This window comes from Canis lupus, chromosome 7 (assembly GCF_003254725.2).
Source record: "Canis lupus dingo isolate Sandy chromosome 7, ASM325472v2, whole genome shotgun sequence".
In the NCBI taxonomy this organism is placed as follows: Eukaryota; Metazoa; Chordata; class Mammalia; order Carnivora; family Canidae; genus Canis; species Canis lupus.
Window position 1 is genome coordinate 22043251 of NC_064249.1, and position 14705 is coordinate 22057955.

General features: G+C 45.7%; 1 protein-coding gene across 2 annotated transcripts in view; it reads right to left on the minus strand.

Moving 5' to 3' along the window:
- Positions 1 to 1249: 1249 nt before the first annotated feature.
- BRINP2 (BMP/retinoic acid inducible neural specific 2) overlaps positions 1250 to 14705 on the minus strand; it is a 123329-nt gene continuing 109873 nt past the window's right edge. For both annotated transcript variants that reach the window (XM_049112213.1, XM_025430210.3), the window contains exons 7-8: positions 12490 to 12712; positions 1250 to 10839 (exon numbers count right to left, since the gene is read on the minus strand). In XM_049112213.1, coding sequence (XP_048968170.1) covers positions 9723 to 10839; positions 12490 to 12712 — 1340 coding nt within the window. In that variant the 3' untranslated portion in view covers positions 1250 to 9722. The remainder of the gene's footprint in view (positions 10840 to 12489; positions 12713 to 14705) is intronic.

Here is a 14705-nt window from a genome sequence, read left to right on the forward strand (position 1 = left end):
CCCAGCAGAGTTTTGATGTTAAGTGCAATTAGTCATCAAATTTGTGGAGAGGGAGAACTGACCTGAGGTAAAAATATAGATGAAGTTGGGCAATGGTGAATGACACGGTTGGTTGGTTGGTCAGTTATTTGGTTGGTCAAGGGCCTGAAAGGAGAAATATTAGAAGATCAGAGATGAGTAGGTCTGTGAAAAAGGCAAGTGGGTGGATCCATGGAAGTAGACAGGAAGCATGAAGGTTTTTGAACTACAAGTTAATAACCAGCAGAGAACATCTACCATAAAAGAGGGACTAAACAACTAGACAGAATGACTTGATCACCTGCTAAAAACCAATCTCTGTCATTGGCAATCCTAGTGATGGCACAATGGATGCATGGCCTAAGGAGCTATGGGTGTGAGTATGGAGGCTGCTCATGGTTGCCATCCATAAAAGCTGATTCAATTACTGCCACTGTTGAATGGAGGCAGTTAAGAACTTTGGGAATGGGCTAAGAACTTTGAACAAACACCATGGATTATTGATTATTCTTACCTTTTCATCATGTTAGCTTTTGAATGCCTTTGTGTGCCCACAGATAGTGCTGAGAATGATATATTTTTCTGTAGGCCAATCTGTCTCTGCAATAAATTTCTCAGATGTTTCCAGTAAGAGCATAAAGAAGTTCTCCTGCTCCCACAGGAGGCAGCAAGAACAAGAATGCATTGGCTGAAGAAGAGTCATTATGAATAAAGGGTATAGTAAAACTACATTTGGAGATGATATGCTCTTGTATATAGAAAATTCTAAGGACCGCCCCCCACACACATACACAACTATTAGAACTAATAAGCAAGTACAACAAGATGGCAAGATCAATGTATGAAAATCAGTTGCAGCTCTGTACACAATGAACAATCCAAAAATAAAATTGAGAAAACAATTCCATTTACAATGGCATCAAAAGGAATAAAATACTTAGGAATAAATTTAACAAAAGAAGTGTAAGACCCGAACCCATAAAATATCATCAAAAGAAATTAAAGATTTAAATAGAAAAATGTTTCATATTTACAGATCAGAACACTTAATATTGTTAAGATGATGATACTCCCCAAATGGATCCACGTAATTAACACAATTCCTATCAAATCCCAGCTGCCTTTTTTTTAAAATATGAAATGACAAACTGAACCTCAAAACTCATATGGAAATGAAAGAGACTGAGAATAGTCGTAACATCTTGACAAAGAAAAAGTTGGAGGATACACATTTCTTAATTTCAAAATTTACTACAAAACTACAATTATAAATACATTGTGGTACTCACATAAAGTTAGATATATAGATCAATTGAACGACATTAACAGTTCAGATCATACCATACATTTATGGCCAATTTTTGACACACGTGTCAATACAATTCCAATGGGGGGAAAGAAAGTCTTTCAACAAATGATGCCAGGACAACTGGATATTCAAATGCAAAATAATGAAGTTGGATCCCTCTGTCATACCACATACACAAATTAACTCAAAATGGATCAGAGGCCTAAGTGTAAGAGCTAAAACTTGAGATTCTTAGAAGAAAACATAGACATAAATGTATGTCACCTTAGATTAGGAGTTTTAGATAGTACATCTAAAGAATAAGCAACAAAAGAAACAATAGATAAATCGGACTTCATCAAAATTTTATACCTTTGTACTTCAAAGAACACTATCAAGAAAGTGCAAAGAAAATCCACATAATGGGAGAAAATACTGGTATTTGTAAACTATATAATTCTCATGTGTCATACATATTGTATGATTTCATTTGTACAAAAATTTTCAGAAGAGGCAAATCCACAGAGATAGAAAATAGATGAGCAGTTGCCAAGAGCTGGGGGTTGGGGAGGAATGGAGAGTGACGGCTACTAGGTACAGGATTCTTCCTTGGGTGATGTGAATGATCCGGAATTAGATAATAGTGATCAGTGCACAACTTTTTAAATAAAAACTACTGAATTGTGCCCTTTGAGGGGTAAACTTATCATATATGAATTGTGTCTCAATAGAGCTTATTTTTAAAAGAAGAAAAAAATTAAGAGCATTGGACCATGAGGCTGGATGGGGAACATGAACATTAGGCTGACTCATCATTGTGTCTATGAATATGTGCCTAGACACGTGCTGCTCCTGCTTCTTAGAACATTTTCCCCACCTTTATTTCTGCTAATCCACATCTTGTATTTCTAACATAACTGGAACATAAACTCTGCCTTCCCCGTGTCAGTATCTAAAAACCTTATGGCAGTACTACACCCTGGTTCCCCATCAAAGGATTCAGCCAGGAATTAACTGCCGCCCGTACTTGCTAAAAGTGCACTTATGATGTGCTATTTGAAAAAGACAGGCTAATGGGTATGTTAACTAGCCATTCTCTTAGATACTCCCAAGCTTTATCACTGTAATGACTTATATCATTAGAAACAAGGTACCTGGGCCACGTGACCAAGCCAGGCACAGGCATACTGGTGATGAGTGATGTTATAATATTATATTTTCTGCTTTTATAGAGGGTCTATATAAGAAATACCCATTTGAATGGCTTATCTATGTCTGCCACAGAACTGTAATCGAAGACTTTCCGTTATATTACCCAATGACCCTTAGGTAAGGGCCCAGATGATAAATTTCTCTTAGTTTCCAAGAAAGAGTTTGCTTCTGCAGGTGAGTGACCTGGGTGTTTCTTTTTCCTTTCCTTTGCTTTCCTTTGTTTTTCTTTCCCTTCTTTTCCTTTTCCTTAGACACCAAAACTAATGCAATAAAAGCAACCCACACTTGGGGCACCTGGGTGGCTCAGTGTTGAGCATCTGCTTTTGGCTCAAGCCATGATCCCGGAGTCCTGGGATCAAGTCCTCCATCAGCCTCTCCACAGGGAGGCTGCTTCTCCCTCTGCCTTTCTCTCCGTGTCTCTCATGAATAAATAAATAAAATATTTAAGAAAAAAAAAACACACATGTACTACGAGCCTGCTCCTGTCCTTTATATGCTTTCTCTCTCTGGACCATCACAACATCCTGTTATTGCCCTTTACAGATGTGCAAACTGATGCTACAAGAGATTAAATGACATAGCCCGTCCCTCCCCACTGGCAAGGGGCAGAGATGGGATTTGAACGGAGGCAGCCTGACTCCAGGAAGCACGCTAAGTCCAGCTTCTAGCTGTATGGCCTCTCCGCACGGTTTATTTCCTAAGTCATCTGAAAAAAAATGCTTGAATTAAGAGGGTGTACATACTAAATACATGTTTGCTTTATTCCTCACATCTCCTAGCTGAAAATGCTCAATAAATAACATTGATTGATTTATTTTCTCCAAGTGCTGAGATCCTTGGAAGAGTGACCCCACATAAATTCTGGTAGCTGTTTTTATTAATGATGCAAGGGTAGTAATCACACAGGCTGGAGGAGAGGAGGACAGAACGAAAATGGAAATAATTCATTTTCTTTCTTAGGTGAAATGCCTAGAAGTTGCATGGCACCTTAGCAGTATAAAGTCTGGGCCTCTGGGTGCGGGCACGCTGCTGGTAGGGATTTAATCATCTTATCTGATGTATGTTTCCATGGAGTGACAGGTACTCCCTGTCCCACTTCGGAACAGATTTACTCTGATAGGCTTGGGGGAAAGACCTTTACTCAACCAGCATGATTCAGCTGGTCTGTGGCGCTGCTTATCTGTAAACACATTCATAAGCAAGCTAGCTCTCAGCTTGCAGAATTTTGATTTAGTTAAGTTTCCTTTCTTTCCTCTTGCCTCCCTTTTCTTCCCTGCCTCGTATCTGTAGGCTCCTATGTGGTGGAGAAACTACAGAGCACCAAGATGTTTGTAAGTGAGGACCTCACCTCCTAGCCAGACACTACTGACCTTTTGGTTTCTTAGCCCCTCTGATTGCTGGTAGACTCCCATTTTAGAGTCCCAAGTGCTGCAGAGAAATGACAGACATACTCTGTGGCAACTGGCTCCTCCAAGTGTGGTCTCTGGACCAGCTGTCGCAGCATCACCTGGGAACTAGTGAGATGTGCAGAATCTGGGGCCTCTCTTGGGCCTGCTGAATCCAAATCTTCAGGTGAATCATATGCACATTAATGTTGGCAAAGCACTGGTTTCAGAATACTGCCCCCTCAAGGAGTGGAGGCCGCCACTGTACCACATGGACCTCCCACAGCTGTCCCCTGAGTGTGCCTTGGAGGCAAGAATAAGGTGGCTGATGTGGTTGCTCAGGAGTCACAAGTGAAGCACCAACCAGATGTAGTGTGGACCTTCGGGGGCTCTGTTGCTGCTGTCGGTCGTTTCTGCTCTCTGAGAAGGGGCGCGCACATTGTATGTTAGGTCTTTCCCTCCACTGACTGTAAAACATCTGGAGACCTGGGACATTGCTTGCATAGTTATTAGAAGTTTCACAGCAGATTAGTGCCTCCCAGGGAGTCATTGTCTCCCTTTCTGTATACTATCAATGCTTTGCACATCTCTACTAGAGAATGCACCACCCTGACTTGTTTCTGCTTCTCCATCTCCCCACATCCTGTGGTACAATTCTTCATGGCCCAGAAATGATTATTCTGCACATACCCTAGTGCCTAGCACTTACCACTAAGAGGGAGGAAAGGGAAAGAGAAGCAAGTAAAGGAGAGGAAGGAGAGGTGGGAGTAAAGGAGAAGGGAAGAAGGAAAGTGGGAAGGAAGAAAGGAAAGAGCTTGGAAGAAATGGGATTGAGTTTTAGGGAATTGAAGGTATATATGTATTCTGGAAGTTGGGAAAGATTGGGCAAAATTGTGCAGAGAGTGAGTGTTCAGAAAGAGAAGGGAAAGAAAAATCTTAGGGAAATCTTAGGGGATGAAGCATCTAAGTGACAAGTAAGGGGATAAATCAAGAATTAAGATGAGTGTGGAGCCAACATGCAAATTCAGGGCTGCGTGATCAATGGCCCACGCCATCTCCTATGCCACACTGCCTTTAGCAGCATAAGCAGACAGCAGTAGAAGGACTCCTAATATCTGCATAAGAAATCTAATTCCTTTATCCCCAGCTGGGGGTGCAAAATAGGGCCCAGAGAAGTGGATTGACTTGCTCAGTTACAGAGCTGGCTGGTGGCAGGTGGCAGACGCAGAATAAGGAACTAATAAAAGGGAGTGTATCTATAGCTGGCTGGTCATATAACTTGAATTTTTCAACCTATCCTTCCAGGCCAGGAGCCAGTGTGTCTCCATGGCTCCTTTGGTCCGTATTCTCACTCCACTGCTGGGCGGAGCAAGCACTCTTCATGCACAGCAGAGTGCTGGCTCATTACTATTCCTCTGCCGGGGCTCTAGACCTAGGTCATGTGTGTGCCACAGGGACTGCACGGTCCTGCATCTTCTGCGTGTTGCTAGTAACCAGACATCTCTAGCCTTCACAGCAAAGATGGTCTGCAGAAGTTATCAGATTTGTAATGGCATTCAAATTCTAATTGGCGGTAGAGAAAACAGCAAGAAATTGGAGGCACGATGCTGTAATTAAAAATCATTGAGCTGACAGAGTTATCAGGAAACCAGCAAGTTGATCCCTGTATCTCCAGCCTAGATGGAAACATGTCTACTCCGTGCTTAAAGCTTCTCGGGGGAGAGACCTTAGTTTTTTCCTTTCAGTTAACAACAGCTGATTACTTTTGCTAGAACCACTCCCAAGAAAGGATGTGAGGATACTCCTGCCTCTCAGAAGCCCTCTTCTTCCCAGAGACGTGTCATCCCTTCCCTGCCCTCTCACTCCCAAGTCCTGTCATCTCCCAGGACCCAGATGTCATTTTCTGGCAGAGAGAGGTAGGGAAGGAAGACTGCTCTTCCTCCTCTACTGATAGATAGAACCTCAGGCAAGTTCTCTAACCTCTTCTCCCTCATGTCAGAAACAGGTAGACTGGCTGGCCTCTAAAAACCTTCCAACTCCAAAAATCTAATACTCTATTTTGCCAGCGGGTTAACTTCTAAGACTTATTTCTTCCTAAGGGCATTTTAATTTTCATACAAAATATAATGGCAAAAAAAAAAAAGGGATCTCTCTTCTATGCAAGAGAACAGACTTATACAATGAAATCACAGGCTTCGAAGGTGATTTTTTGGGGGCAGGACATTATGGAGACAATATATTCCATCTACTCAAAAGGCAGCTCTGCCCATCCCGATGACTATTTTCATATTTGTGAAAAGAAGCCAAGAATTGGATCTGAACTATTTGTGATACCCTGTACTTGAAGAGATGTTCATTTATTTTTTTGGCTGTGGATGCATGAATATGCTTGCAGAGCATAGCATTATATTATTAGCAGGGGGCATTAAATGTGTTATTTAGTATTAGAAGCATTAGTCTTGAGCATTAGGGCAGATTAGCATTTGATGTATTCGTTCTTCGGGGTTACAATTAAGGCTTGGATTCCTGATTGTTATATCCAATAACTGAATTGTGATTTGGCTCTTAATTCTACATTGAGTTCACCAACATTGACAGCTCAGTCCTAATTAATTAATGACAATTCTTTATTTTCAGCTTTGTATAAGAATAGGTTGTTCACATATTCTGATTATTATAGACTTCCAAGGTGACAATTTTGACTAGGGATAGCCTTTTCATATTGTGACATTTCATAACCTAGTTTTCTGAGAAACTCTATACTGAATTCATGGTTTCAAGCCTTTAGAAACCTCTTAAGGAATCTTGCCCATCCTTTACCCCCACCACATCTCTCACTTGCTTTCTAGAAGCAAAGTGCCCCCATCTCTCACTTGCTTTCTAGAAGTAAAATCTTTGGTCTGTTGCTTTGACCCAAAATCTGGTACACCGGAAACCTGTTCATCACTGTCTCAGAACAGAAGAGTCAAGCATCCATCACAGGTAACAGATTGGTAGGTCAAATATGAACATTCTTTCTGCTGTGTTAATTAATAATGTCTTTTAGGCCTTCTATCATATAGTACTTGCATCTGGGCTCACAAGGGCACTCCTAAATATTTACTAATGTGTGATAGTGTTTTTAAATGGAGTTGATACACCCAGCTTAATGGTTTAAACCTTTGAGCAGGCAAGAAGTAGAAATCCTTATAACTCAGTGCATATATTTCTAAAACCTTAATACATCACACCTTCATCTTCCCAGGGCCTTCCTAAGACATGGAGTCTGAGATAACGAGACAACCCCCTACTTAAGATAAGAAGCGCAACTCTATAGGTACACTTTGCCCCAGCATGGTGTGATTCAGAGATTGACAACTGAGGTCTCCCACCACTCCACGGTGACATCTGCCCAGGGAAGACGGGAGCCCTCGGGCACTGACTCACTCCTCGCCGGGGCAACTACCCTCACGCCACTGAAGGTGCGCTCTGCTGACCTTGCACACAACACATTCTCAGTTGCTTTCCACCTCATTCTGAATATTGCTGCGCATGCTGGGCCTTTAATTCATGGGTGACAGCCTGTGCCCACCCAATCCTACAGCATGTAGACCTGCACAGCCAGTGCTAAAATCAGCCTCTAATATCTGTCTTGCACCTCTCAAACCCCACCGTTGAAAAGTGTCAATCCCTTCCTACCACAATCCCCTTTCCCAACAAGAGCACACTCCTCTGACACATCCATACCCCACTGACCAGGACGACATCTGCTGGCTCCATCTTCCACAGATGGCTTGGTATAAATTCCCCAGAGCAAGCAGTGGCCGAGTAGAAATAGACAGCCAATACCTGTGTCCACCCCTCGATTCTCCCATCGCTCTGGATTTCTACCCTAGAAGGCTCCAGGGAAATTGTGAAGAAAGAAATGCTGGAGGCTGCTGATCTACCAAGGATTTCAGGTCCTTGTGGGTTGAAATATGGTGCTATGCTTAAATATAATGCTGAGTTCTTCTCTATGCAACAATAAACATAGAAGGCTCTTGGGCACATAGACATGACCATCCTTTCGTTCTCCCAGTTCATTTTGTACCAGCTGAGATACAGCCCAGGTAGGGGATGGAGTACTGAGTATGTATGTGGTGACTTTTGCCTGAAGAAAGTGCAGGTCATCATGCCTCCTCATCGTACTTGGACCCTGTGGAGAATAGACAGGGAAGTGACTCTCCAAGAGATATGTTCTGAAATGCTTCTCTGACCACCTGGGGGAGGCACTGTGGTGAGAATGATGCCTTATTCTGTGTGGTGTATGTCCAACCTGCTCTTTAGGCTGGGAAGGTGGTAATCACACAGGATGGAGAAAAGCCAATGCCATGTCTGCATCCTTCCCAGTTTCCTCAAATGGAGATCGTGGACCATAAGATGCAGAGAGCATGGGAGACTCTCCTGATGTCCGCGGCAGTGTTGGCAAAGAGGAGTATCCATTAGCAGACACTTGCCCAGCACGCAGCCTGGGGGCCCCCTTGTGAGCAGGGACTTTGACACTACTCTCCTGATAGTGGGAAATCCTGGCTGAAGGGCCTGCATTAGTTCTCATGCCTGGGAAAAGAGGTGCAGGGGCGGGGGAGGGGGGTGGACTGGTAGCCAGATAACCCCCACATAAACACACACGCTCACACACACAACCAACCAAGCCTGACATGCATTCACTTGTGAAAGCATACACGAATCACCCAGCCTCCCCCACAGCAATAGCCACCATCCATGAATGCCCACGTATCACACACAGAGCAATTAAAAAAAAAAAAAAATCCAGGCAGCCCAAGGAGCTATACTCTTTTTTTTTCTCTCTCTTTTCTCTCTCATTTTTCCCCTAAAAAAGGCCTTTTAAGAAAATATATTAAATCAGGTAAACTTTTACTTGTATGTTCATGTGGCTGGAGCAGATTGACAAAGAAAACAATCACAAAATAAATATTTTTGTTTTGTTTTTGTTTCGTTTTTAAAAAAGAACATTTCCCTATACATTGTCTCTTTCTAACTTGACAGAGCTGCTTTCTTGGGCAGAATGGGTGCTGTTGGAAGAGGAGCTCCGGCTGGACCACGAGGGTACACAGAGCAAAGTGGGGAGGCTGAGGAAGCGGGGGGGCCGGAGGGAGGGAGGAGTGGGGAGCAGAGCAAGCCTGCCTGCCCGCCCTTACGGTCCTCTGTTGGTATCACCTTGAGTTTCTCAGGGGAGCCGGCTTGAGAGGCAGTCAGTGTCTGGGAGGGTGCAGACGAGGCAGCGTACAAAAAGTAAGAACCAACGTGGGGAATCACGAAACAATGCCATTTTAAGAAATCTGGTTAAAAAGAATACAAAAGTGACTCCACGGAGAGGGAGGAGGAGCTGCTCCCACTCCTACCGCTGTGCCCCCTCTTGCCTTCTTGAATGATAAGAATCACTTTTAAGGATTTATTTTTTCATGGGTTGGCTGGTTCTTTTTCTAATCTCTCCCTTGGCTCCTCTCTTTCAACTGCATTCATTTGAAAGCACCGACTTTACAGATTTGAGGCTGCTCAGGGGTAGCCTCCCTGTGTGAGTGAGAGCGTGTGTGTTTGCACGCGTGTGTGTGTGTGTGTGCTCGCACATGCACATGGTGAGCGTGTGCGCATGTGCAGTAGCGCTTCCTTTCTCTCCTGCCTGCTTCAGTCCAAGCCCTGAGGTCCTGTCTGCTGGGTGCTGAAAGTCTCAAGGGAGAACCCTGTTGGCACTAAGGTGAGGGCTTGGATGATCTTTGCACCCTGGATTTCATGGATCACCCTGGATCACCTCCCCGCCCAGCACTGGAGGGGGGCCCCCATTAGCTACAGAGTTTGCCTGTCTCATACTCCACGGGGTTTGGCAGCTTGGAATTGAAAGCCCTCAGGGAGGACTGGATCCTGCCCACCTCATTGTTGGCCAGCTTGAGCCGATGCCGGAGCAGGCAGGAGAAAAGGTCAAGCCGGACCTTGCCGGGTGGAGAAAGCTGGTTTACCCGGTCCCTAAGCTCTATGAGCTGCAAGAGGGCAGAGTCCTGGGAACCTTGAGTGTATGGGTAGTCTAACTGGAGAATTAAGTCCCGGATAGCATCCGGGTCAAAAGGTAGGCTGTAGCCAAAGACCTGCAATGTGTTGATTTTCATGTATCCTAAGTTCTTGGAGGGATCGGTCATCTCCAGGGGCTCGTAGTAGATTGTCTCATTGGAGCTGTCATCCAGGGACTTGATTCGGCTCCGGAGGTAAACGTGGACAGTCTCAAAGAAGGTCTTCCACCTGTTTCCCAAGGTGATCGTCCAGTTTCGGCACTGGGCGGCTGCATCCACGTTAGTCCTCTCCCAGTCGGGGAAGCTGCCCTCATTCACAGGCATGAACCAGCTCTCAGAGTGGCTGCCCCCAAAAGGGTTGACATAGATGGCCATGACAGGCTCCAGGGTGCTGTTCTTGGTGAGGCAGATCTGCAGGGACAGGGCCAGCATCACGTGCACTAGCCCAGGCTTGTATTTGTTGCTCTTCAGGGTGAGCAGCATGCGCTTCCTCCAGGAAGGGTCGAACCAGCTGCCCAGACGCATGTCGTTGCTGATAAAGATGGAGTGCACCTCAATGCGGCTGTCCCGCTTCTGCAGCAGGTACTTCAGCTCCAGGTCCTGCAGGTCTGTCTCTAGCCCCAGAAAGTTCTCCAGGGACTCAGCCACCTCTGGCCGGCACAAGCCCTGGGCTAGCACATAGCCTGGGTTACAGCCCCCACAGCGCGTGCTGTTGTCCGGAGCACAGTGGGCACACGCTGGCCCCTCCCCCAAGGCACACGGGATGGGGCCCTGGCAGGAGGACTGGTCATAGGGGCAGGTGCAGCTGTGGCTCTGCTCCAGGAAGGTGCCAGGGAACGTGCTCTCTCCACAGTAGAGCAGGGACTGGACTCGATTCCACCAGTAGGACAAAGACCTTTGGGAAGGAGGTAAAAATGAATAAGGAGTCCTAGGAACACATCGCCATCACTCCCTACCCCAAAGGTAGGAGGGGGTTGACTAATAGGTGGGAAAGGTAAGGAGAAAGATAAAGCCCCAGGTTCTCTGAATGATGGAAACCCTACCGCACCACTTCTGGAATGACTAAGGCCCAGAGCTCAATGTCTGATGGATCAACACCAGCAATACTTGACATCACGCTTGTACTGGAAGCAGCCAGGCTCATCCCTCCCTGGTACCACCTCCCTCGCTTACTCAACAGCCTACAGAAGATCTCCCACGTGTCTGTATGGAAACCTCCTGTGTGGCTTTCAGCCTTCTAGAGAAGACTATCCAGCAACTGGCTCTCCCAGCTTGCTGGCATCCCATCCGTTTCTGTCCTACTTCACCATCCCTGTCCTTTCTATTCCCTCTGCATCTGTCTCTCTTCCACCCAGAGCAGGAATCTTCTATAGCTGGCTTCCTCTTCAGGCTTCTATTTCAGCTCCTCTGATAGCTCCTCCAAGAGGTCTTCCATGACACCCTTTTCAAAAGAACCGCTCCTCCGCTCTCTAGCACACTGCTCTGTTTTATGTCATCCACAGCAAGGATCAGGATGGGAACTGATTGTTTATTGTCTCCTTGTTCACAGATGGCCTCTCTGCAGATGCCACGAAAGCAAGGACACTGCATAATCCGCCAACATATTCTCAGATACCGGGATTGTTCCTGGTGCCTGGTAAGCACTTAAGAGTGATTAGTTGAAAACACAAAAAGGAACCTCTTCCCGAAGCCTTGGCTGGCCTGAGTTCTCCACTCGGGCTTCCCTGTTACCAGCGCCTCAGTCAGAGCCACAGCTCTGGGTTGCAGGGTAGCTTCCCTACCCCACAAGGCCCCGTCTCAGCGCACCATTCCCATCTCTCCCACACAATCTGGCCCAGACTTCCTTCTCCAAGGTGGCTTTTCTCTCCAGCTCTTGCTTTTACTAAACTGCACCTCTGATTTATGTTCTACCAACATGAATTTAAGTGGCTGCCACATAGTTAAAATTTTATAGTTTTTATGTTTCTGTATATTTATTATATCTTCTCAATGAACAAATACCGCCCCTCGACACACAGCTTAAAATTAGGATATGCTGCGTGCACTTATTAAGTAAATGGGCGCACGAGGGGGTGGATGAGGGAGTGTCTCTGACTGGACAGCCCCGCTCTGCTCCCAGGGCAGCAGGGCCTGGCTTCCTCTCCTTCTGTGGCCGAGAGCAGTCACTCGTTTGAAGAAATCTGATGTGTGTATTCTCACCATATGCAATTGGAGTGTGAGCTCCAACTCCACCCCTTTCTTTCCTAAAAAACGTCTTAAAACCGAGATGAGTGAGAATTGGAGTATGATTAGAATAACATTTGAATCCACTACAATTTATAGAGAAGTAAAATTAGCTTCTCTCTGTTTTCTCTCTCTCGCTTCAGGCACCAGTCAGAATTGAGAATGACACACGGGGAGGTGACAGCAGGGGGATCTCAAAGGCCTCACGTGGGTCACCACCACCAGATCTCCCAGTTGGACAGAGAGCCTTCTACCCCTGCCCCCCGGCCCCTGCAGCCCCTGGGATGGGGCCACCCTGGGCCCTGGCGGCTGGGGCGCTCACCTCTCCTTGGGCAGGCGGAAGCGAGGCTGCCGGTGGCAGCGCTTGCAGAGGTTGAAGAGCCGGCGGACAATGCGATGTGTCTTCTTGACCAGCAGCTTCAGGCTGGCTCCCAGCTGTTGGTAGCGGTGCTGAAGGCTGGTGTCCACGGCCCAGAACTGGGAGATGGCCGTGGAGTTCAGGAACCTGTCGTCAGGCAGCCTCTTCAGCAGGGCCTGGAATTCCTCTGCGGGCAAGAACACGGAGCTGAGCTTGGGGGGTGGGGGGCAGGGGGTGTCATGCAGACCCTGGGGGTCGGGGAGCAGGAGGGCAGCTCCCCCCCAGACCCAGCCAGCCCTTGCAAGCACCCCCCCCCATGTAACAAAGGAGGCTTCATAGCCACTCTCCCAGCCCCTTTTTATATATTTCTTTTTCAACAGCTTTATATGGAAAATAATTAACATACCATAAAATAGAGCTTTAGGATTCTTTTCTCTCTTTCTTGTCCCTAATATACTTCTGAATTTCAAAACAGATTTCCGTCACTGCCCAAGCAAGCCAGAGGGACTGCTTTTGCCAATGACCTTGGGACACACCACTTTCTCCCTTGGTAACCCCTTACACATCATTCATGACACCGTCCATCACAGGCTGTCTTCTTTGTCACACCACAAACACACGGTGGGAGATGTAGGGCAGTCCCAAAGGGGAGAGTGGACAGCTGGCAAATGTGGACACAGGGAGACTGAGTGCCCAGCTCAGAAAACTTCTTAGAAACCTTCCAGTCCCCAAGCCCAGCCTCTCCCATCCACATCCTTCTCTCTGACTCTGGAAGGCTTTCAAGCTTCAGCTCTTGGCAGATAGCCCTTCTTTCTTCTAGCTAATCCAGAAGGAAGATGCTCTCTGGTTCTGGGGGCCTACTGCAAATCTGGGTTCTCGGAGCTTCGTAGGCACAACACGTTTGCTGATCTCATGCTCAGATCTGCTTTTACTTGGGACCTGCAGCCACTGTCTCCTGGTGGGGGTCCAGATAGCCCTCATTTACTCAGTAACAGTAACTAACTCATGGAGGTGGAGCCCAACATCCTGTCCCACAATAAGCATCAGTGAACATGTGCCAGCATCACTATTCCAGCGTAGCTGGGATTGTGAGGACTGGAATATTCTCCTTAGCAGTTAACTGCCATGTCTGGGACTTGAAATCGCAATGCCTGGGGCCTCAGCTCATTCTGGTTTCTCAAGCACCTCGTTATTCATACCCTCTTCCCCAATGGTTGGAGAATCAAACCTAGTGATGACATTAACAACTAGCTTCTACGTTCTTCTTTTCTGATTTTTTTAGAGACAGAAAGAAGCAGAAAGAGAATCTTAAGCAGGCTGCATGCCCAGTGCAGAGCCCAACGCAGGGTTTGATCTCATGACCCTGAGACCATGACCTGAACCCTGAAATCAAGAGTCGGACGCTTAACCAGTGGAGCCACCCAGGCACTCCTCATAGTTCTTTTGCTAAATCGTTTAAGCTCACAAAAGAGCACAGGGAATAAGAGGATAAACCCCCCTGTGCCCACCACCAAGATTTAGCTGTTTTGCTGTATCGACTTCATTCAGTCTTTTGTTCTGTTTTGTTTTTGAGAAATAAGACAATGAAAATATGTAATCGAAGGCTCTGAACTTCCCCTCCAACAACTCCACCTCAATGTATCCACTCTCTTAGATGTTTTATCATTACCATATATTTCTTAATGTTTTCTGCAAATATATTTACCTGTAAAAAATATTAAGTATTGGCTAGTATTTTTTTTTTTTAGATTTTATTTATTTATTCATGGAGACACAGGGAGAGAGAGGCAGAGACATAGACAGAAGGAGAGGCAGGCTCCTCGCTGGAAGTCCGATGAGGGACTTGATCCCGGGACCCCAGGATCACACCCTGAGCCAAAGGCAGATGCTCAACCGCTGAGCCACCCAGGCATCCCATGTTTTTAAGCATTATATAAATAGTACTAAATACATATTATATTTAATACATATTATTATAGTATTATATAGTAGTATATATAATACATAACCTTTTTCATTTTTCCTTGTTTTACCAACATTGTGTTTCTGAAATACATCCACACAACTTAACTATCATTTAGTGTTGAAATGTATGAATGTACCAGGCAGAGTTATTTATACATTAGTTTTATCTACATTACCCATATGAGCCTTCCATCCACCTATCAATATCACTTTCC